The 22,234-nt window shown below is 34.0% G+C and overlaps 5 protein-coding genes across 16 annotated transcripts in view; 2 read left to right on the plus strand and 3 right to left on the minus strand.

Moving 5' to 3' along the window:
• Positions 1 to 341: 341 nt before the first annotated feature.
• On the minus strand, positions 342 to 2,184 carry LOC111506012 (uncharacterized). Of its 2 annotated transcripts, none has more exons than XM_074173656.1 (4): positions 1,670 to 2,184; positions 1,384 to 1,615; positions 1,001 to 1,318; positions 342 to 951 (listed from the first exon to the last, which is right to left on the minus strand). In XM_074173656.1, the coding sequence occupies exons 1-4, from the start codon at positions 1,841 to 1,843 to the stop codon at positions 668 to 670; spliced, it is 1,008 nt and encodes a 335-aa protein (XP_074029757.1). In that variant the 5' UTR covers positions 1,844 to 2,184; the 3' UTR covers positions 342 to 667. The 2 variants fall into 2 exon arrangements, with proteins under 2 accessions (XP_074029757.1, XP_023016696.2); XM_023160928.2 differs by having other exon boundaries at positions 1,664 to 2,182.
• Positions 2,185 to 2,464: 280 nt separating this feature from the next.
• LOC111506013 (uncharacterized) lies at positions 2,465 to 12,132 on the plus strand. 2 transcript variants are annotated; one of them, XM_074173188.1, is made up of 9 exons: positions 2,465 to 2,612; positions 3,290 to 3,416; positions 3,608 to 3,731; positions 4,172 to 4,463; positions 5,830 to 6,341; positions 8,450 to 8,846; positions 10,225 to 10,584; positions 11,308 to 11,514; positions 11,917 to 12,132. In XM_074173188.1, exons 2-9 carry the CDS (start codon positions 3,315 to 3,317, stop codon positions 12,014 to 12,016), a joined length of 2,094 nt encoding a protein of 697 aa, XP_074029289.1. In that variant the 5' UTR covers positions 2,465 to 2,612; positions 3,290 to 3,314; the 3' UTR covers positions 12,017 to 12,132. The 2 variants fall into 2 exon arrangements, with proteins under 2 accessions (XP_074029289.1, XP_023016697.2); XM_023160929.2 differs by lacking the exon at positions 2,465 to 2,612 and adding an exon at positions 2,974 to 3,124.
• Positions 12,133 to 12,856: 724 nt separating this feature from the next.
• On the minus strand, positions 12,857 to 13,859 carry ND-B17.2 (NADH dehydrogenase (ubiquinone) B17.2 subunit). The gene is made up of 3 exons (XM_023160949.2): positions 13,676 to 13,859; positions 13,227 to 13,345; positions 12,857 to 13,136 (listed from the first exon to the last, which is right to left on the minus strand). The coding sequence occupies exons 1-3, from the start codon at positions 13,768 to 13,770 to the stop codon at positions 12,928 to 12,930; spliced, it is 423 nt and encodes a 140-aa protein (XP_023016717.1). The 5' UTR covers positions 13,771 to 13,859; the 3' UTR covers positions 12,857 to 12,927.
• A 1,315-nt stretch (positions 13,860 to 15,174) lies between these two features.
• LOC111506014 (uncharacterized) overlaps positions 15,175 to 22,234 on the minus strand; it is a 30,311-nt gene continuing 23,251 nt past the window's right edge. For 3 of the 10 annotated variants that reach the window (XM_074172725.1, XM_074172894.1, XM_074172684.1), the window contains 6 exons: positions 20,208 to 20,267; positions 18,405 to 18,473; positions 18,074 to 18,139; positions 17,531 to 17,596; positions 16,055 to 16,344; positions 15,175 to 16,000 (listed from right to left, as the gene is read on the minus strand). In XM_074172725.1, the coding sequence (XP_074028826.1) occupies positions 15,626 to 16,000; positions 16,055 to 16,344; positions 17,531 to 17,596; positions 18,074 to 18,139; positions 18,405 to 18,473; positions 20,208 to 20,267 (926 nt within the window). In that variant the 3' untranslated portion in view covers positions 15,175 to 15,625. The remainder of the gene's footprint in view (positions 16,001 to 16,054; positions 16,345 to 17,530; positions 17,597 to 18,073; positions 18,140 to 18,404; positions 18,474 to 20,207; positions 20,268 to 22,234) is intronic. The other 7 variants (XM_074173027.1, XM_074173079.1, XM_074172756.1 and 4 more) reach the window with 6 other exon arrangements.
• Positions 16,999 to 22,234, plus strand: part of LOC111506017 (uncharacterized) — a 78,896-nt gene continuing 73,660 nt past the window's right edge. Inside the window, exon 1 of the mRNA XM_074173424.1 lies at positions 16,999 to 17,214. The gene's annotated coding sequence lies outside the window, so the exon portion shown is untranslated. The remainder of the gene's footprint in view (positions 17,215 to 22,234) is intronic.

Consider the following 22,234-nt stretch of genomic DNA (forward strand, 5'->3'; position numbering starts at 1 on the left):
TTGATCTTTTTTGATGTTTTAACCTCCCAAAATCTGTAAAATTTAGATCACAGGAAGTCTACTCAAGTGTAATAAGAAACAGAATTCACTCCGGAAAGTGTCTGCATAATATAAACCTAATCAGTCAGTAACTTTTTCAAAGTTTAGTTTATATATAAAATATACTTGGCTTTTTTTCAAAGTATTGTGGAAAATTAAAAGTCCCGAAATGATCAAAGAACATTTACTTCTTCACGAAAAATAATGTCTTTATTCATTTTACAAGCATGTTGATAGAAATTTAAGAAAACTAATATAGCAAATCATATCAAAGAGAACCCAATGGTATTTATTAAAAAACATAATAATAATAAATATATTTCTTCAAACTAAATATCCATTACAGTTATATTTTTTATCTACGTTGTTGAGGAATGTTTTTATTTTTACAAGTTGTAACAGGTAGAAAGCACATGCCTAGGGAATAAACTCAATATAAAAAAGGAAAAAAGTTTGTGAATCAATATAAATCAACTTCAAACCACTTGTCTGATGTGGAAAACAAATTTTGAATTATACTACGCCATATTTTCAGTTCATCACTTGACTGCATATTCAAACCTGAGGCCCCAGAGTTTCACATAATTATCGTGATGAATGAACAATATATAATATTTTCTTTACATATTTATAAAATTAAATCAATTAACTTTAAAACATTTTCATTGCAGCAACTCATGCAATATAATTCATATATCAAGGTTTTCAGTTTCAATCCAACTGTATCATTTTTTCTGCATATTTCTCTTAACCTCAAAAACTTGTAATCACCTTCCAAATTCACATAATACTGGCACACATCCAGTTCGTTTTCTTTACAAACGAGATTTGTAGCGTGTTCTAATATAATTTTCTCCAATACAAAAAAGAAAAGGTCCATGAATGGTGCTATTTTGGTATCAAGACAGTACCCTAAAAAACATTCACTTCAACTCTGGAATAATCTAGGCATCCTTCTTACCTGTATCGAAGAGATTTTGTAAGAAAGTTTGTTCATAATTAGTCAATACTGTATATGAGGCTAATCTAAAGAGGATGCCTTCTAGAATACCATCCGCTCTATTCTCCACATTAAGAAGAGCATATGCCAACTTTATCTGCTTCTCTCTGTCATCAGTTTGCTGTGGAAACGAAGTATTCACAATTTTTGAAGTTTTGTCTGTTTGTTGGGCAAAGCTCTTGATCAAATTTTCATTTACTTCATAATGAGAAATTTTCTTCACAACCTGTATGTCATATTTGGAATTTAATCGAAGTTGATCCCTTTCTTTTATGAAGTCTGTTTAAATAAGAAATAAATACTCATCCATCTGGGTGAGATGTGTTTTAAAGATATTAACCTACCCAAGTACTTTTTCTTCTTTTTTCGTTTGATATTTTTCATTTCATGATATTTAATCATGTTATCAGGAAAGGTATTAGAACTGAAAGACCGAAATTCATCATTGCATTCATTGAGGAGTTTACATACTTCCACATTTTCAAAGGTTTTTCGAATTTTAGAAAGACATGTTTGGATCCAATCATCAGCACTAGAATGTTGTTCCTTCACTTCACTTATAATATTCAGGAATTTCTACAAAAAAGTATATAATTTAAATGCTTTGATCTACAAATTTCTTACCAGAACATTTCTTCTTTTGATATTACTAGCAGAAGATTTTTGTTTTAGTGAATCATATATAATATTTGTGAGGTTTTTGGCAATGATGTCTGCCGAGTCTTTTTGTTGTTTTGGGTAATCGAAGGTTTTGTTATTACCACCTTCTTTCAACAAAATTTTAAATATCTGCATTTCAGTCATATTATTCCTGTATACGGTCCAGTAACAAGATACTAATTACTAATTAGTAAGTTTTTTCCTTGAGTGTCAATAGTCTTGTTCTGGTTCTCTACTCGGACTGTTCCTAACAGTAAGAAAACAGTCACCCAGCTGTATACTGAATATTTTGTCGTGTTAACCTTTTCAGTCGACAACTGACTCACTGATTCTGGACGATTCTAAACAGTACAAACTGAAAACCAGAAGAAACATAATTGGCATCGACTACTTTGTAATTAGTCTCATGTACTGGGCAAACGTAATTGTTGTGATTTGAGACTGGAGATTGTAAGCAACCACAGTGGTCTTTTCCACTGTGGGACTGTGGCATGGCCATAGAAATGGCATTATAACAATAAATGTCATTGTTTACTATTCTGTGATGTAACGTTGCAAAAGTTTTTCTTCCTCTGTGTCTAGCGTGTTCCATTGGTAAAACCAGTGCGAGACGAGTATAAATTTTATTATCCGTTGGTAAAAAAAGTATCAGTTCACATATTCGATTGAAAATGCAGTACAAGTGTTAATCGTAGGCTCAATAAAACATAACAGCAATAAAACAGAAATGAAAATGAAAATATCTACCTGGCAACAATTTTTAAATCACAGATTATTTGACATATAGAGAATTTTTTTGGTTTGGAAGGAAAACTTGCACTGGGGCGAATTTTTGGATCAAGCAATGGGCGATATCTAAGTTATATAATTCAAATATCAAACTCGGGGAAAATATTGATTATTGGCAGACACGGTAATGAAAAATATTTAAATATCAACTATTTCTATTCATTTATTTACTGTGATATTACAATATGTGATATCAAAAGTGTAAAAGCACCACTTCATAATGATTAAATGAAAACAATAATTTTCGAAAAATAGTGATGGAAAGGTAAAATAAACTCATATCGGATAACAGATTTGCATTATTCAACGCTTGCTGAGCGAAGCGAGATAATTGAGTACTTAGAAATGTATGTGCTAGAAATCGCACGTCGAAAGGTAAGACCTCGTTAATCCTCAGTTGGCACAAGTTTTGACTTCTGAGAGTTGTCGTTCGTAGGGGGACGACAGCTGGTTAACGAAAAACAAATTTCAACAGACTTAACGAACACATCTTTTGTGTTCCTTCATTACATAACATTGGGTGTTCCAATCATGGTTCTACTCTAATTTTTGATCTTTGGCAATTTTCGTGTTTTCTGTCATTTTGTATTTATACATTTATACCGACGGGGTTGTCTGTCATTATTTTTTCACTGGGTAAGCAAGCTTATTTACCGATCGAACAAATTTCAAAATGTTCGAATATTCTGACTGTATAAATTTTGTTCTTTTTATTTTCCAAGTTAACTGCAATTAATATGTTCAGTTCTTTAATGGAGATGATAATATTTCTCGACAATGAAATCAATTTCCTCCTTGCAGAAAAGAAGAAAACAGGGAAGGAAATATGTCTCAAATATCGACTGAAGAAAATGAAGGAGTTCAATATATTCTCAATGATGATGACTTTGTGTTAGATACAACTGATGAAGCTGAAGACCTGAATGATGTAAGTGGGAAATAAGTAAATTTATTTGACAAATGGAAAACAGCAAACCATTCAAAGTTTCAAAATATTGGTACATATAGTTTGAAAATATGGTAATAATATTCCTTCTTGCCTATAAGTAGGTACTACTCATGATATTTTTCAATCAAGTAAAAGTATTCCTAATTCGTCATGATAAAGCTTTCTTTTAGGTAATCCTTTCAGATGGTACTAGAGCTATACTTGTAAATGGACACATTTTGCAGTCAGACCCACAAACCATATTTCTACAAGAAGGAGATGACATTAGTCAATACCTGATCAATACTAATGATGGTAGGATATTAAACATAATAGTTTGAAATTATGAATGGACTGACTCGTTTCTTGATAAAAATTGATAACGCTATCCATGATAATTATTAAACAAATTTCACAAACAATAAAATTTCTAGACACGTTTTGCTAACATCGTAGCTTCCTTGGTAAAGGAAGTACTCAAATGGTTTATTGATTTTTTGAATTTGTAATGGATACTTGATTGGGGTTCATGATAATAGGTGTACAATTTTCACACTGAGGACATTAATCAAAACATGTTCTACGACACAGTGGCTTCTTCAGTAAAGCTGGTACTTCAAATTATTTTTCAATACATTGTATACAACAGTAATCACATAATTCAATTAGTACATAATGATAATAATTTTTACCAGATTGTTTCCCAAATTGGAAATGAATACACATAAAAATCTGTAGATGTTACTATTTTATAGGTGGAATATTAATAGCAGATACAGAAAATACAACAGATGCCCAAAAAACTGATGACACTGAAGTAATTCAATACATTGATGACGAAGGAAATTTTGTATCCGAACCTACGAACATTTTGTATGTAAACGAAGATGGCGTTCCCATCAAGGAAGAAGACTTGGTAAATTACGAGATAGCTCAATCTATTGAGCCCGAAGAGGAAAATTATCAAACTCAAGTGATAGATCCCTCTCAGTTATTGACAAAACAAGAAAGTGAAGAATATTTTGCAAACATTTTGGATCAGAATGAGTAAGTCACTTTGATAATATGTAAATAAAAGTAAAATGTTCCAATATCGAAGAGAATTTTGAAATTGTTTAAAATAACTGATAAATGTGAAGATTCAACACTAAATTATGAAATTGTTTCTGAGAAAGCTGAAAAAATGTCTTTTCCTTGATCCTCATTCCAAATTTCGTTTTAGAACCATGTTTCGAATAATGTTATTCAAAGTGTTCAATGTAACAATACATTGCATTGAATTAACCATGTTGACGTATGAAGAGTATCAGAAGTATATTCCAATGAATCCATTATTTTTAGGAAAACAAAAATCCCTCAACACATTTTATAGTTAAAAGAATCACCCATTTTATTTCACCTTTTCCAGGTTTTTGAATGATCTTACATTTAATATGATCTGGCAAAAATAGCCTGACACAACTAACTCTATTTTAAATCATTCCTATCAAAAGTATACTGTCCCAAAGGAGCTTCTCTTGCACCCTCGTGTGTCTTTAATATTTATGTTTTGAGTTTTCTACCAATTCCATAGATGGCGTTGTAAAGGATGTCATCATCACCATCTATTGGACAGAATTGAATATTCATTGAGTGTAAATTTTCACCGCCTAAAAAAAAACACCTTGAAGTAATTTGAATGTAACTCTCAGGGGATCCATCCCCAGTGGTGTGAGGATTTATAAAACGCTCCCATAATAAACTAAAAAGGAAACTACTGACTTCAAGTTCAGAAAATATCTCAAAATTTTTCTTGTGTCGAAAATGTTTTATAGTATCGAAAAATTTTATACTCTTCCACTTTTACTCAATATTTTAATTTATATTATTTTCAAAATTGTCAATTTTGATTGTGGTATGTGAATTGACTACATATGTAATCTTTGATGTTTTTTAATATTACTTCAACTGTAATCTCTAAAACTGATGAATGAAATGTAAAAAAAAAATAACTGTTGAAGCTGTTTTCTGGGTTTGTTAACCATTCCACGTTTGGAATCTACATTAATAAAATATGGCTACCAGAACGTGATTGTTTTGGTACCAGGTTATTTGATTTAAACAATAGAGATGGAGCCACACCAAATCAATTCTGTAGTTTCTGCTTTGAGGGAAACTACAGCAGTCGTAGACGAAAAGTCGGGCATACCGATGAATCAGCAGTGGCGGAAGGCAGAAATAATTTTGTATCAGGTAATTTAGTTGAACCAGTCGAAAAAAGCCATGTCACACATCTGGAAAGTAGCTTCAACACAATATTACTTATTATTAATTCAATTCCATGCTTCTCCATTTTTACCTGTCAACTCTGCTAAAATCTCATGTTTATAAAATGGCTCAAGTTATATTTCTAACCACCCTAATTTTCAATCAGGTACCAATACGCTATTTTGAAAGATGGCAATCTACATATTCAAACAGTTCCGGCTGAAGCAGGTCAAGTAAGTGAGTTGGAATGTTCTGACGTGCCAACTCTAGATGTGTCGAACATTAGAGGAACGAATCTCCTCACTGGCCAGTCTGTATCACTGGAGGGTTATATTGAGAAAATAACGAAAAAAATTGGGACATGCAATCCATATACGCTTATAGGGGAAGAGTCAAACAGCCGTAAACGAAGGGTTAAAAAGAGCCTGAAAGGGTTGTTGAATATGAAATTGAATTTGGGCGTGACGTCTAGCGGTAAAAGATTGGTTGGAAAAGTAGTTCATGTAGGAACCAAGGAAGTATCCAGTAAAAAAGAAAATCAGAAAAAGCTTCTATCCGATTGCAAGAACGAAACACATGCTGGGCCCATTCAAATACCTTCGCAGCAGAGCAAGAGCCCAGATGGCTGCAGTGGGGCTTCTGGGGACCGATTAACAACTGTACCGCTTGCTGTTGGTGGTAATTATTTCAACATATTTTTCAATTTTTTACGCAGGGTGGTTTGGTCACCTAGATACAATGTGCATATACAGCAACTCGAATCTTTGTGAAATACATGGCTTACAAACTGGATGGAGCTTACCCATCCCAAGGAATTGATAATAGAGTGTTGCTAAATAGATTTGCCCTCTTATTCTTAGAAAACAGAAGAACATATTATGCCTGTATCTTCATATATAAATTGATTCATAATCTGGTTGACTGCCCTGATTTGTTATCTCAACTAGATTTTCACGTACCGAGACGAAGTAGTAGAAACGAAATATTTTTCTATTTGCCTTTGCCTATGATCAACGTGTTAATAAAATCTCCAGTTTATAACATCTGTAAAATTTATGATAGTTTCTATTTAGAATGTGATATTTTTGTTGTTCCATTTGGATGCTTCAAGTATACATATAATTCGTAACAAGCTATTTTCTATGCAAGTCGAACTAGAATCTAATTTCAACCCATAAATGAAATACTGTGTTTCAACTCTCTGCACACTGCCAATTCTATTAGAATTCTACAGTATATGTTTTTTTTTTTTTTTTTCACCGTAGTGTGCGCTGGTCAGGCCCTATCCCCCGAAGCCCCGATACATTCGGGAGGGCGCGCCAGCAAAATCAACCAATGACCACTCCCCACACCTAGGGGTAAGTGATCATTGGGTGCGAGAATCATGTGCCCTGAGCAAACGCAGTGAGCCAAGAATGACAGCCTTCTGCATCTGTGCGGCTAAGATTTCTGCCTTAGTGCGGCAAGCCGGTATGATTTTGAGATTCGAGAGTAGAGAAGACATCATTCCACCAAGGACTCCAACAATCAGAACGACCATCTTGACAGAGTGATCTGGATAGAGTCTGCGGAGTTCGAAGAGAAAATCTCGATATTTTATCCGTTTTTCCTCCTCTTTTCTGACGATATTAGTCTCGCCAGGAGCTGAAAACTCCACGACAAATATCGTTTTGGTCTGGTGGTCGAGAAGGACTACATCAGGCTTATTAGCTTGTATGAGCCTGAGGGTTGGGAACGAATAGTTCCAATAAATTCGGCACTTCTCGTTCCCCACAACGGATTCAATATCCCCCGGAGCGTAGGGCAACACCGGTGTCTCGTCAATACCGTAAGAGTGCCGTAGATGGTAATATAGCACTCTTAGGGCCGCGTTATGTCGATGGATATAGGCCGAGACCGCATATGCTGGACATGCTGATAGCAAGTGCATTAGGGTCTCGGACGCCTCGCGGCAGGCCCTGCCGCGAGGCGCCCGAGAATGTATCACTGTTTGCATAGTATCTATACTGCTTGAATCATCAACTAATGTTGATAAAATTAGAAAGATATGGAATAAGAGGTTCAGCGCTAAAGTGGGTTGAATCCTACATATCAGATCGCCTTCTATCTGTAGAAATAAAACGAAAAGGAAGAGTCTATAAATCCGAAACCCTTCCCACAGACGTGGGAATTCCGCAGGGGAGCATTGCCGGCCCTCTTTTGTTCGTCATTTATTTGAACGACTTATGTAATCTAAACCTAAACCAACAGTTCAAAACTATCTTCGCAGATGACACAAGTCTGTTATCAGGTGGTGAAACTTTCCCAGAGATGATGTTGAATAGTACAGATCTATTCAACAAAACTAAGGACTGGTTGAATAAAAATAAACTAAATGAATCGAAGACACATATGATTTTGTTCAGAACAAACCAATTTTCTTGGCGAATGAATTCTCAAGCTAAGCTAATAATAGAATTGACTGAAATAAAAACACCAGTGCTGGAATAAACTAGACTTAACTCAAGGAATCAGCACGAATTAGTTTTATTCAATTTTTTTATTCAAACAGCTCTTCAGAAATGGATTGTACTTGTTTACTAGTCTTGAAGAAAGATGCAGAAAGTAGCAAAATTGCAACAGACTCATATCAGAGAACATCTCGTGCTACATTGAAAGTTTCAAAATTCTTTGAAATATGTCAGGGAATTTTGGAAATAACCATGTATTTCGAAAATGAGGCATTTACTCACAAAATAAATTCTTGAAAGCCATCCGCCTTGTATATGTCTTTCTCATTGTTACAGCGTGTGGAATAGATTCAGTGAACAATGACCACAGTATGTACAGTCGAAGTATAGAAAGTGTGGTGGAACCCCCACCTTTGCTCAATGTAATTTCTCAAGATTCCGCCTCTTTTCGACAGATGGCAGATACTCTTACGAACCTCATGAGTACCGACAATTTGAAGACCAAACTGCAAGAAAAAACGCTAATGATCAGCGTTGTAGAAGGAAACGATCAGTCCTCCGAAGAGCCCACCAAGAATATTTTCCACTGCAGCGGTCATATGGAAGTTGAGTCTGGCTATGATGAACATGGGAATTATTTGGAAAATTGGTCTTTTGTACCTTATCATAATGTAGAGGAACTGTTTCAGAGCAGATCGTTTCAGGACAAGAAAATCAATTCTTCAACTTGCAAGTGAGTAATCTATGAATCTCATATATGAATCTGTCGTTACGACAAAAAATTGATGACAGAATTATTTTATGAATGCAAGAAAGAGTTTATTCTGCCACACAACAAATTTATACCAAAATGGAAATGAAGTTCAATGAATCAACCAATGCAATTCCTTGAAGAGTATAGAGACTTGTATTACTAGGTTTACATAAAATGAGAAACAAGGTTATTCGTACATTTGTTTGTTTCTTTCCTTTGTGTAGTTTTGTTTTGAAAATTTTATTATTTTAGTATTTTCTATTTTTATTATATATCTGATATGTCTGATGTTTTTAAAATAATTATATTTTCAACACGAAGAAACTCCTTTTCAAGTCCTGAAGAAGAATTTAGTTAAACTCGAAACGTTGACAAGAAAACAATTGTTTATTCAAGAAAAATTGATTCTGTTATCAAACTAATCCTTCTATAACAAATTATTGGATCACTAAACCAGTTGAGTTATTCATAAAACATTAGTAGTGTACACTAACAATGTAGATCTGTGAACTGTAAAAAAACTCCCCTTTATAACAAACAATAAGGAGTTTCCTACGGGTCCTAGACAAGGTCAATTTCAAATTATTTAGAAAATATCAATTTCACACAGTGGTTTCATTGTGAAGTTTTTTTTTGAATGGACCTGATATTTGACAATTTTTTTGTCAGTAGTTTAAAATTGAGTGTAACACTGTAAAACTCATTCATATTGCATAATTCAATTTTCCTCTTCTTCCTCCATTATTGTTGTTCTGAGTTGCCAGCTTGTTTTTCATAGTAGTATTTGTTATTTGAGTAATTTGATTGAGTATTACTGATTAAATAATCACGTCGTATATTCATTCATGTATTTTTCTGCGTTACCAAAATCATAAACATTTTGAAATGTGGTTTAAAAGGGAGAATAAGTCTCAATGGTAGTGACGTCACAGTTAATTTGGAAACTTCGATTTTCCTTGGAAATGGAAATACTTTGATGGTACTTCCTGATGAATGAACCCTTTTTTCAAAGTTCAGCGAAAAATATTGATCTTATATATTTTTTTTTGGATGACACTTCCTTCCAGCATTTTGAAAGCATTTGTTAGTATAGCTTCTACGATTGTGGTTCATTTATATTTTTTTATACAAATCTCTCTTCTGAAAGTTTTGATGACGTAAATTAAAACCACATTGTCTATTGTTTTTTTGTTATGTTCTGCTCTTCTGTTTTGTATTTTATTTTGACTTAGTACGTGCACTCAGTGTAGCAAATTGTCAAATGTTCGAATAAATAGATGAAAACTCTTTCAAACATTTTTATATATAATTTTTGTCACAGAGCAACTAAAGCTTTATAAGAGAATTTTTCTTTCAGATATGAAGATGTGACAAATGTATCCTTAATCAATACCCTTCAGAAAAACAACAAACGACTGATTCGGGTCGTAATAGATCCGGAGAACATGTGTTTCAAGTGCCATAAAGATTTTCAAAGCAATCGTAATTTGAAAGATCACTTGGAGAATATACATTTTCAGTGTTCCGTTTGTGAGAAAAGCTTCAAAAGTATACAAGATGTTCGACAGCACAAGCAGGAACATACCAAGACGGGGAAATTATTTATTTGTGCAAATGATGAATGTCATAAGCTTTTTGCTAGTAAAGATCTGCTGTTGCAACATACTAAAACACATAAATTGGAGGCTTTGGAGCAACAAGATACTCAAGATAACAGGTAATGACTTTGTTGAATTTTAATTTTTTTCCGCAGGTAGCTTGTACCACTTGTGAACATTTTTCTGACTCAAGAGTACAACCACCGTATGCCATTGTCTACATTTCTACAAAAGTAAGAGTCTTGGTACAAAGTCAAATTGATTTCCAATTAATCTGAATGAATATCTCGAATTGAAATGAGAAACTAGGATTTTTTTAGAGTTTTGGAACATGTGCTACTTCTTCTTGTCTCAGATAAGAGTTTTAATGTGCGGTGGACAATTGGTGAAATCAGCTGTGTAACAGACAGCGCTGTTATATCAGTTATATACTGACCTGTAGGTGATAATTCAATTAATTTCAGCGGGGACTTGCTGCTGGATAAATGAGAAGCCCCAACAAGAATGGTTTGTTGGATATAATCCAATATTCGTCGTGGTATTGGCTAAGTGAGTAGTTGTTATCCGACATGCACTTGCCGGATCCTACCGTGAAGGAATGTTGAGAAAGGTTAACGTTCCAAATGTCGATTGGAAATATTCATTATCATAGTAAAATCAATTGGTTCGAAAGACAGCATAATTCAGTCAAGCTTCTCGAAAATTAAACAATACATATCAGTAAATAAATGAGTGTTAATTATTGATTTATCTTCGAATCAAAAATTTTGGATGTCCAAGTTTTGAAATCACACGCTATGATTAGATTGAAGATATCATTTCAATTTGTTTTTTTTTTCCAGTTGTAGCGAACCGGTTTTGAAGAAGTTATTATATAAATGTGAAATATGCAGTAAAGCCTTCTGCAGTATACGCGATATGAACTTTCATAAGAACATAACTCATACAAGTAAACTTTACGGCTGTGAAATTTGCAAACGTTCCTTTTCAAGATATGCCAATTTACAAAGACATGCTGAAATACACAAAGGATCTGCAGAAATGTTCAGGTAATTTTTTTTAAACAGCTTGTTTTCCAGTCTGAAGATTTTGAAAATCTTTGTTTGTTTTGGAGACTTTTATGATTTCCTCTGAGAGAATATTGTGTCGTGAGAGTTGCTCAGATAAAAACTTTTATGTAGTGCATATCGATACTGAGATCCAATTACATATTTACATTTCACTACAAAGTAACTTCTTTAGAACTAACTTCGGGCAGTTTTTGATTCAAGACTAATAATTTGTTTCCTATCAAAAAAATTCTACCTTTTTTTTCTAAAAACAAAGCTTTTGTTTTGTGACTGACAAAAGTTTCATGAGAAACTTAACAATATAAATCAGTCACTTTGAGGAAATTTTACCCCTACACAGAATGTTTGATTGGGACAACAAATGAAAATAGTTTATTTCAGTTGTGATATTTGTGGCTGCTCCTATCACTATATGTCATCGCTGACTAGACACGTAGTGAACACTCATATCAAAACAGTGGAGGCTGATAAAACAACATGAGGATCGGATGGATATATTTATTTAAAAACATTTTTTCGATATCAAACAGATTAGTCAAATATAACTTGTAAGTTTGTAAAATATGTGATATGAAGTAAATATACAATTGTTTTTAATACTTTTGTTTTATTCAAATCAACATTGAAATGTTCATATTTGTGAACTGAGGAGCGGGAGTTATTGCACTGAAGTTGTTCGTAGAAAAATGCATTCCATAATCGTACTTAGTTGCCTTGGTAGAGATGAGATTTTTGCTGAATTCTGTAGACCAGACTTTTTCATATGCTAGTTTTTCAATAGACTTTGATATCGATTTGAAACTTGGATAGTCGTCAACTTTTCAGCTGAGGTTCATTTTCTAGTTCATTATAACTATTTGAATTTGTTCGGCTGTGACCAGAAATATGACAAATGTTTTTCTGACCAAATTTTGTGTTACCAGAAGTTTTCCTGATTTTTTGGGAACACATACCAAGCCAACTTGGTTGGTTTTTTCAAAGTGATAAAGATTATTGAAAAATTGTTTACTCCGAGTTATAATTTTTTTTCTTCTCCATCATTTTTCCCTCCAACTTAATGCTTTCTGGAAATATTGAATAAAAACCGACATACTTTACATCACTACCATTTCAAAGAATTTCACCTTTTAAAGTTATTCTAAATAATATGTTGCATTTGTCTGCTAGCAATTGCACAATAAAAAGTAAGACATCTTTAATTCCTACTCGAATTTTGACTTAAGGTTTGTTTCTGAGGGAAGCAGTTTACCTTCAGGTTTACTTGTCACCAGTTTATATGAAGCTTCATAGCTTCACATAATTTGAACAATGAGGCACACACTTTGCTGAGGACATATATTATCTTTTTATACATTTACAAGAATTAAAACAAACTAAATATGTCGTAGACTCTTAATGCTTGGGAGGGATCCATGGTTGAATTTTGGGTCTGGTTGTTGAATATGGCATGTACTGCCCAGGTGTACCACTCATATTCTCTGTATGATCCATCATCCACTTGTATTTTGGCCTAGAAGGATCTTTGTCTGGAGTTAAGTCTGTTTTGTAATGCATCCATCCAAACCATTCTGCTGGAATTTGACTCCCATCATATTCCAAGGCTAAAAATGAAATGAAATCAATGTTGGGCTGATGATCGGTTGAAATTCTTGCACGTATCACAATTCTTTTTTCTTACTCGATGAACTTACCATAATAAGGTGCATACTCTACCCATCTATTCCTTCCATAAAAGTAGCTGCGGTTCTCGTAATATTTGTTACCATACTTGTCGGTTCCTACAAGTTGTCCAGGACGCAGGTTATCCATCCTTAAATAGACTCATTTAGTTCTATTGGAATTTGAAATTTTCTTATTAGACAAATGTACAAAACCAAAAATATAGGCAAAAGTTCAAAACTTTTTGAAAATCTACATTGTTAGGAATGCCATTGGGCATTCCTGATAATATATTTAAATTTTCAATGAATCCCATGTTGACACTATTTAATACTTGTTCTTTATGAAGTCATCACATGAGATATTAAATGAACCGTTTTTGAACGAATATATTTATTTATTATCAACCTAGTACTAGTATTTATTCACACTAGAGAGTGTCTTATTTCAAACAAATTACATAACCTTTAGATATACTTGCCTGTACAATTTATACAAAGAAGCCTTTATGCCGCCAGCTTCTTTAACAGTATTCCAAAATGTTACAAGTCTATCTAAACCAAAATATTTGGCCATTTTTTCACCTTTTGGCGATTTTTAAATAATAGAAATTATTATATTGCTGTCAAACTGCATCTGTCAGTTTATCTGTCACCTATTATTTTTTTTATTAGTTTGTTTCGGTTTATATTTCAAACTCTTAGGGAATTGTTCGAACCATAGATTACACCAACTACCGTTCGAACTGACATAGAATCAAAGCACAGAACAGTTTTTTTCTGTAACATTTCTTACGAAGGAAAAATCCAAAGATTCGGTAGTTGGGTCATTGCCATTATTTTTCTGTTGTTTCATTTCATATTGTAATTACAAGAGATTGTACATTTATACCATAGAAATAAAATCTCATACTAATGTCTAAAATGCTTCAAAGTACAATGCGCATCCAAATTAAGTGATGAATATGAATTATGTGTTGGATGAAAGAGTATCTCTGAAGTTGAGTATATTATTACTTCATCAGTGTAGTACGTGTGCGGAACAAAGATGACAGCATAGCCGTATGACGATATTTACACATGGAATTCTGTTTACAGGCATCTTTATCGTCAATAATCAGGGATATTTGTTTGTTTCATCACGGTTCTTGTCTACGTTGCCAGGTTCCAGTAGTGACTTGTAGTAATTTTTGTTTCGTTGGAATTGTTTCCAAGAACTACGTTATGATACGAAATGTTCTACGTATATATATCATTTCAATTATTGCAGATTTTATATTCCCAAAGAAATATGGCTGCCTCCTTTCGTCATTCATCCGCGCATGTAGATGTGCGTTTTAGTCGTAAGTATATAACTTCATTTCTATGAGTTATACACCACAAATGAAAAATTTCATCAGTTCGCACGTGCGAATTCGAAGTTCTAACTAATCCCTACTCCAATGTCCGAAATAGAGAATATCGTTCTCCTGGATCAGTCTCGAAATGGTTTTAAAAATCAATACACTGTAAAAACGATAACATATGAGTTCTAGTTAAAAAAATGTACATGATCAAACTGTATCGAATTCCGAACTTAAACAAACCTCTTAGAAGGAACCATTGACGCAGAGTGGCGTCAATGCAAAACCACAGAATAAACAATTATAGAAGTGAAAGAATAACATAACCTAATAATCTCAAATATATTTGACTTTGATACTGGAAAACCTATCAAATCTGTTGGATGTAATAACGCATTATCTTCCTGAAACATTCTATTGTATCTAGACCCTACCAATGAGGTCTTGGGCAAGCCTTGAATGCGGGGCCCCTATTCCTTGTTTGCGTGTAAAATACTCTGTCACTTGGGAGGCGGGACGTATCAGTGTAAGAAAAAATACAAATAATAATTGAAATGTTAAAATTGTACTGTATTGGTCAGTACATAATTTTTAATATATTATCAAATAGGTTAAAGTGAACGGCAATCGAATAATAATGAAGCATATCACACTTTATTTCAGCAAATAAATACATACGTTTTGTGATATATGAACAATATAAAAATTTCAACTATTCTCTTAATTCTAGACAAAAATATATTTACACTGACAACTTTAATCATGAAATTAATATCTGTAAATGGCTGTTCCAAAGATAATATTAGGTTTCCGAGAGAATCAACAAAAATTATGGGATATGGAATAAACACTATCACTTTTTCAATTATTTTCCTATTCAGTGATAGATCCATTTGTACTTAATCACAACACTCAAATTTTAGAACTAACCCAAAGTAATGTATAACACCAAAGGAATAGAGATGATTGCCAATATAATACCGTTAAATATTAAAATATCTTTTAAACTATATACACTTCTCATAGTTTTCAAGATTGAATGTTAACAACCAATTTCTTAAATAATCCACAAAAACTCTGTGTAACCAATTAACCCAATTCTGATAAAACAGAATCGAGGTCCTCTTGCAAACTGGCAGTCATCTCTTTCTGTTTATTCAAATCGTCCTGCAACCGTTCAGCATTTGTTTTCAATAAGAAATTACCCTTCTTAAGCGCATTAAGTATATTTTCGTGTCTCTTCGATCTTGCAGTCAGATTTGCTTTCTTCTTTTCGATAGGAGCATCTTCGTCTTCACTCTGGCTTCTCTCCGAGTCGCTGTCGTCAGATTCACTCTCGGTTTCTTCCTCTTCAGAGCTTTCTTCCTCTTCTTCGCATTCTTCTTCCTCTACATCTTTTTCTTCTTCCTCCTCTTCTTCTTCATCTTCATCTACGTCTTTCATCAGAGATGCCATTTTATCCACCTAAAATATGTGATTTAACGGAACGATTGGTAAACTAGCTTGAAATAGACTTACTTCTTTTTTCAGTTGTCCGTATTTCTTTTTTTCTTCTTTGATTGCAGCTTGGTGTTTTTTGATGATTTCTCTTAAAGCTACTCGCTCTTTTTTAGCATTATCCTCCTTATTTTTGAAGCTTTGTAACTTTTTAGTCAGCATTTTCAACTCCTTTTGAGCTCGTTTTTCTCGTTTCTCCTCAGTATCTTCTCCGTCGCTTTCTGGCTCTGGCTCTTCATCTTCGAAATCGTCGTCACTTCCTTCACCTTTAGCATTGCTCTGTTTGCGATCTAAGATGGATATTTTCTTACCTGAAACAATTAAGTCAATTGTACAGGTATTGGCAAATTCTTAGAGCAATAAAAAATCAAACTTATTCGACATCAAGAACAACTAGACAAAGCACTGTAGAGATACCAGATGAATCCAAGTGATTTTCCCTTTTCCTTGGTACAATTCATTGAAGAGAAGTAACATTTAAAAAAAATATTTCGATTAAAGAACTTCCATGATTTATATACGTTAATGGCCTAGATGAAGTTCTTAAGACTTTCTCAGTTGAAATCGTTTTCCTTCCAGAGGTCGGATCTATTAATTCAAAATTTTTTTTTTCTATGAGTGAATCAATGAGAAAATAACTCCCCCAGTAGTCTTTACTTTTTGATCTATACCAAACATTTTGATAGTCCCACAGCCAGTTTAGGGCCAATATGTAAAACTATCATATCTCTTACGTTTGATGTGTATCATTTTTTTCTCTCGTCTCTGTTAATTTATAACGAGTTTATGCAAAACAGTACCTAAGACTAAGACTATGATACAAGAACTATGCCTAGATTATTGGCCAACTTTCAACTAATATTTTTTTTTTTTGAATTATTTCAGTAGTACCAGAACAAGTCCTATAGGCCTGCTCTAGTTCGCTACCCGGACTGTTCCTGACAGTCAGAAAATAATCACCCAACTGAATACTGAGCATGTTGTCGTGTAAACCTGTTCAGTTCACAGTTGACTCACTGATTTTGGACGATTCGGAACAGTACAAACTTTGAAGCAGAACAAACCTATAGTGAAAGATCAAATGAAGAATATTTGTGGTTATGTTAACATAATTTGGATTTTGGATAAACTGGACAATTTTTTTAGGTATCTTAGTTACTGGTTATTGGATTGATTTTCAGGTAATGTAGCATAAACCCGCTATTAGGGATTTACTATTACTTATTATGTTAAGTTGTACACAGAAACACTAAAACCGATAGCAATATTGTGAGATCCTGAAATTTCAACAAAAAACGTTTTCAAGGAGTTGAAATGTAATTCAACCAAAATTCGATATGGAAAAGCGGTTTCTGTGCATCTTGGGAGAAATATCGCCTTGAATAAATTATTTGAAAAATATTCTCTAATATCCGTACCTATACGAGAATATTGGTACAAAACAGACAGCACAATTAAAAACGAAGTCACATTTTTTTGTCACATTGATTTACTCGCCTTGTACACTGATTTCATCGGTGTCCTCAAACCAAAAGCTTCCCGACTTAGATGGTGTAGTTTCTTCTGATTTAAAATAGACTATTAATCACAATAATAGTTTTTCAATGGACATTTCAAAAACAACTCCCACTATTATAGAATCGCACTTGAAATGAGGTTATCATCGAAAAAAGTTTGAAATTTTGAAGTGCCCATAATGTAGGTACTCGATGGGTTCTACATGCGAATCAACACAGGGATAGTCAGGGAATTAATTGAGAAATCACAAATTTATAGAACAAATAGGAGAAGTAACAGGTGAATTTAAAGTCCGACAGGAATATTGTGAGATCCTGAAATTTCTAGTCACCAAAAAAAGGTTTTAAAGAAGTTGAACATGGAAAAACGGTTTCTGTGCATCTTGGGAGAAATATCTCCTTGAATAAATCATTCGAAAAATATTTTCTAATATCTGTACCTATACGAGAATATCTATTGGTACAAAACAAACAGTACAAATAAAAACGAAGTCACATTTTTTTGTCACATTGATTTACTCGCCTTGTACACTGATTTCATCGGTGTCCTCAAACCAAAAGCTTCCCGACTTAGATGGTGTAGTTTCTCCTGATTTAAAATAGACTATTAATCACAATAATAGTTTTTCAATGGACATTTCAAAAACAACTCCTACTATTATAGAATCTCACTTGAAATGAGGTTATCATCGAAAAAAGTTTGAAATTTTGAAGTGCCCATAATGTAGGTACTCGATGGGTTCTACATGCGAATCAACACAGTGGTAATCAGGGAATTAATTGAGAAATTACATATTTATAGAACAAATAGGAGACGTAACAGGTGAATTTGAGGTCCTACATTTTTTACTCGCCTTGTTCATTGTTCGTTTCATCGATATCATCAAACCAATAGCGTCCTGGTTCAGACGGTGTAGTTTTCCCTGATTGGAATAGAGTATCTATTATTATAATTTGTATAACGGTTGTTTATTTCAAAAACAGCTTTCACTCTACTTGAACTTCATAAACAACACAATGACATTAATTAACATAAATAATGTATGGGGCATACGCTTTGAGAAAAAGTTGGTACCGAAATAACTACCCAATTTTGATGTCTGATTAAATCTTGGCTTGTGTTTATTGAGAATTGTCAATAATTGGAGCAAGAGTTCTTATCACAAAAACGGTATCGAACGTCGCTGAGAAAAGTGTATAGAGCTGCAAAGAGATTATGTTGAAAAATAAATAATTTTTTTCAAAAATTTTGTGTTTTCTTTGGTTTTTTTTGCAGATTGTCCTTGACAAGAACCCTTCTGAGTCAAACATGACAGGAAACTTGAGCCAGACTCAAAACGAGGGACTCAACAACGGGGTGTTCATGATATTCAAGGAACAAATTCCCATTTTTGATTTATGTTGACTCGATTTTATTCTCACTGCCACTACGAGGTATTAGGTACCAATAATAGAAATACCGATGTCCAATATCAAACTACAAGAAGATAATAATATTCCACTAGGTGATGATGATCCCCAAGTTATCATAGTTGACGAACCCGAAACCAATTCGATGTCGGATGTCCTAGTATAATGCGTGGCAGAAGTATGGATTCCATACAATCGAGTTTTACCTACGGGAGCTCTAGCCCGCAACATAATGGTCTGGAACCCGATTCTAGTCCTGACGAACAAGAAGAAAAGGCTCGCCTGATATCCCAAGTGCTCGAGTTTCGAAACACATTAGATGATCTTTCTCAAAGAGTGGAAAACGTGAAGCAAGAGGATTTGAAGCTACGATCAGAAAATCAAGTGCTCGGTCAGTACATAAAAAACTTGATGTCTGCATCAAGATTTTCATCCATGGTTATAAAACGACGCAAAAATTCTGCTTTGTTGCTGTGAAACCTGCTTTCTTGCTGTGAAACAACTTCACGGCACTGTTTTTGCTCGAGTGTGAGTAAACGCGGCACCCATCTTGCACACAGCTTTTTCATGTCCAAATTCACAGATAGACGATGTACCGCACTTTTTGAAAGGCCTACTAGGTCTGCTAGCTCGCGCATTCTCAGTACCGCTTTGTGGATTTTCTTCACCGTTTCTGGAGTTCTCCATTTACACAAATTCACCGAAAACGTTGGCTATTGATGGCTGCCAAACAAACACTAAACAACGCAGCACTTCAAACTTGAAACAAATGTTTTATAGATTGTGTACTTTCCAGTACAGTGATATTTTTCTAACAACTACCGCCATCTCTAGGTGAGGCCGGGTACTTCTGGAACCACCTTAGCAGGATTAACATTTCATTATGATCCGGCCGAGTACCACTGATCAGATTTATGGCTGATTGAAGTATTGTTGTTTGGTATTACATCATGAATGTAATGATTTTGAAATTTGGTATCATCTAACTTGGGTATAGCCAAACAGCAGACATCATTTGCTCTCCATGAATGTTGAAATAGACTTTGAAAAAAAGTTATATTAGACCATGAGATTTGCATAACAAACTAGTTATACATTGATCGTAGATATATTGATTGGGAACGTGTGTTATTCAAACAATACCAACTTGGTAGTTAACACAGAAAAAAATCGTCGTTAACACATTATAACACAGATGAAAGGACATTTTATGTTATAGACAAACTGTATTGAATGTTCGTACTCGCCTTCTTCGTCATCACTATCATCAAACCAATAACTTTCAAGTTTATTGCGAGTTGATATTCCTAATAAAAAAAAATTGTTAATCAAGCAATATAGTTACATAAAAATTATAATCCCAATATAACAGTAACATTATTTCAATATCGTATTCAGTATTCAATCTAACCTAGTTCAATTTTCGGAAAGAACAGATTTTCATTAAACTATTCCTTCATTATTTTTCAATTCAAATTTGTTTTAATCTGGCCGTTCAAAAAGCAATATGTGGTTATATCCATCGAGGTTTTGACACTTCAAAAAATATTTATCATTTCACAAAAGCTTTGGTGACTTTATGATATTAATACTTTGGATGTACCATCGCCATTATTGCTTTTTCGACAAGGATCACATTTACAAAGTTAAAATATAAATAAAATTGCCATTTTTCGGAATAGTCTATATTTTTCTTATTATCTATAGTTTTTCAACATGGATTTCCTAACTTTGAGAAATGATAACGGGCATTTTGTTGAAGCTACATCTGTCAAAATAGTTGTCATTCATTTAGTCTATTTCACAACGTGGCAGATAAATTTGAGTCCACTGCTTCAGTAGACGATCAACCAACACCCGTACGTCGACAAAACGTCTGTCGAAATCATCGCCGCTGTCTGTGAGAGTGTGCAGAAGAATTTGAGGCATTCGATTTCGCGTCGCTCACAAGAACTTGGCCCTTCGCCACAACTTGATGAATTTTACGTCGTGACTTGGGCCTGCGCCCATACAAAATTCAACTGACCCAGGAACTGAAGGACTATAGACAACGACTGGTGTTTGCTGGATGGTATCTGGAGCAGTTGGCAACTGACCCTAATTATGAAACAATCAAAATTATCCAATTTCGAACGATACCGATTCACATGAGATCCAAGAGCGTCTAATGCATCCCGAAAAAGTCACTGTTTGGTGTGGATTTTGGGCTGGCGAATTCATCGATTCATATTTCTTTGAGAACGAGTACTATAGGTCGATGATTTCCAATTACTTTTGGCCTGAATCGGATGATTTGGACAATAACGACATGCGGTTTCGACAGGACGGCGCTACCTGCCAAACAATTCATGCCACATTGGATATTCTGCACGAAGGATTTGGGAGGTGAACTGGCCACCAAGATCGTGCGATTTGACCCCGTTAGACTTTTTCTTATGGGTCGCAAATGCATAGGAATGAGCCACTAACCACCCAGAGAAGCTGTGGCGGACATTTGAACAATGTTAGGTATATTCCACACATAATGGCATCAATAGGTCTTTCAACCGAATAAAAAATGTCTATGATGCACACTTTGTTTTATTCAAATTTGAAGATAAGAAGCGCTTAATGCAAGACCCTATACAAACTTCAAGGACCCAATCGGCATATAACTAAAAAAAACAATGAAGGCGTAACTATAGAAGTAAGTAAATGTCTCAAGAATTCAACTGTCGAATGATATAACTTTAGTGCCACCCCCACTGATGCTAATGGTTGCATCAGTATGTCAACATTGTTGAAATAATAATTTCCGAAGCAAACGTATCAAAACCACCACAAAACTGCACATTTGAAACCGATAAAGACGCCCATTGATTTTTACCAATCTCCATGCATTAAGAAATTGTTCAATTACATCAGACTTTCATAAATGTGCAAAGAGACCAAAATATGAGCTTCTTGTTCCGAAAAGCAAAAACCAAACCTCTAGATGTAAGAAGTCAAATAATATCAGAATATATTCAGTCAGATACTTGACTCGCTAATGGTATTAGATGAACCTGAATTCAAGAACCTCAGACAAGATTTTCCTCATCATCTAGACGTCAACTCCTTAATATTTCCCCTCTCTTCTTTTACTACTTTTTCGATTAATTTTTGATCTATCGACACAGTCAAGTGGACGTTACAGTGCGGTACGCCCAGTGATCTAGTAAGGCGATAGACATTAAAATAATAGTTGAAGTGTTTGTTGTATTTAAAGTGAGATAAAGTTGAGTTTGATTATTCA

This window comes from Leptinotarsa decemlineata, unplaced genomic scaffold (genome assembly GCF_025532065.1).
Source record: "Leptinotarsa decemlineata unplaced genomic scaffold, Ldec_3_MD MMD2_P_RNA_scaffold_1, whole genome shotgun sequence".
In the NCBI taxonomy this organism is placed as follows: domain Eukaryota; kingdom Metazoa; phylum Arthropoda; class Insecta; order Coleoptera; family Chrysomelidae; genus Leptinotarsa; species Leptinotarsa decemlineata.

Excerpts from the sequence above, each read along its gene's own strand:
- ND-B17.2 (XM_023160949.2), bottom strand. The coding sequence starts at position 13,770 with ATGGCCAAATATTTTGGTTTAGATAGACTTGTAACATTTTGGAATACT. Across the intron at positions 13,346-13,675 it reads TCTTTGTATAAATTGTACAG|GATGGATAACCTGCGTCCTG; the intron begins GCAAGTATATCT and ends AGTCTATTTAAG. Across the intron at positions 13,137-13,226 it reads AGAGTATGCACCTTATTATG|CCTTGGAATATGATGGGAGT; the intron begins GTAAGTTCATCG and ends TTTCATTTTTAG.
- LOC111506013 (XM_074173188.1), top strand. The coding sequence starts at position 3,315 with ATGTCTCAAATATCGACTGAAGAAAATGAAGGAGTTCAATATATTCTC. Across the intron at positions 4,464-5,829 it reads AACATTTTGGATCAGAATGA|GTACCAATACGCTATTTTGA; the intron begins GTAAGTCACTTT and ends ATTTTCAATCAG. Across the intron at positions 10,585-11,307 it reads CAAGATACTCAAGATAACAG|TTGTAGCGAACCGGTTTTGA; the intron begins GTAATGACTTTG and ends TTTTTTTTCCAG.
- LOC111506012 (XM_023160928.2), bottom strand. The coding sequence starts at position 1,843 with ATGACTGAAATGCAGATATTTAAAATTTTGTTGAAAGAAGGTGGTAAT. Across the intron at positions 1,616-1,663 it reads TCAAAAGAAGAAATGTTCTG|AAATTCCTGAATATTATAAG; the intron begins GTAAGAAATTTG and ends ACTTTTTTGTAG. Across the intron at positions 952-1,000 it reads ACAAAATCTCTTCGATACAG|GGTACTGTCTTGATACCAAA; the intron begins GTAAGAAGGATG and ends AATGTTTTTTAG.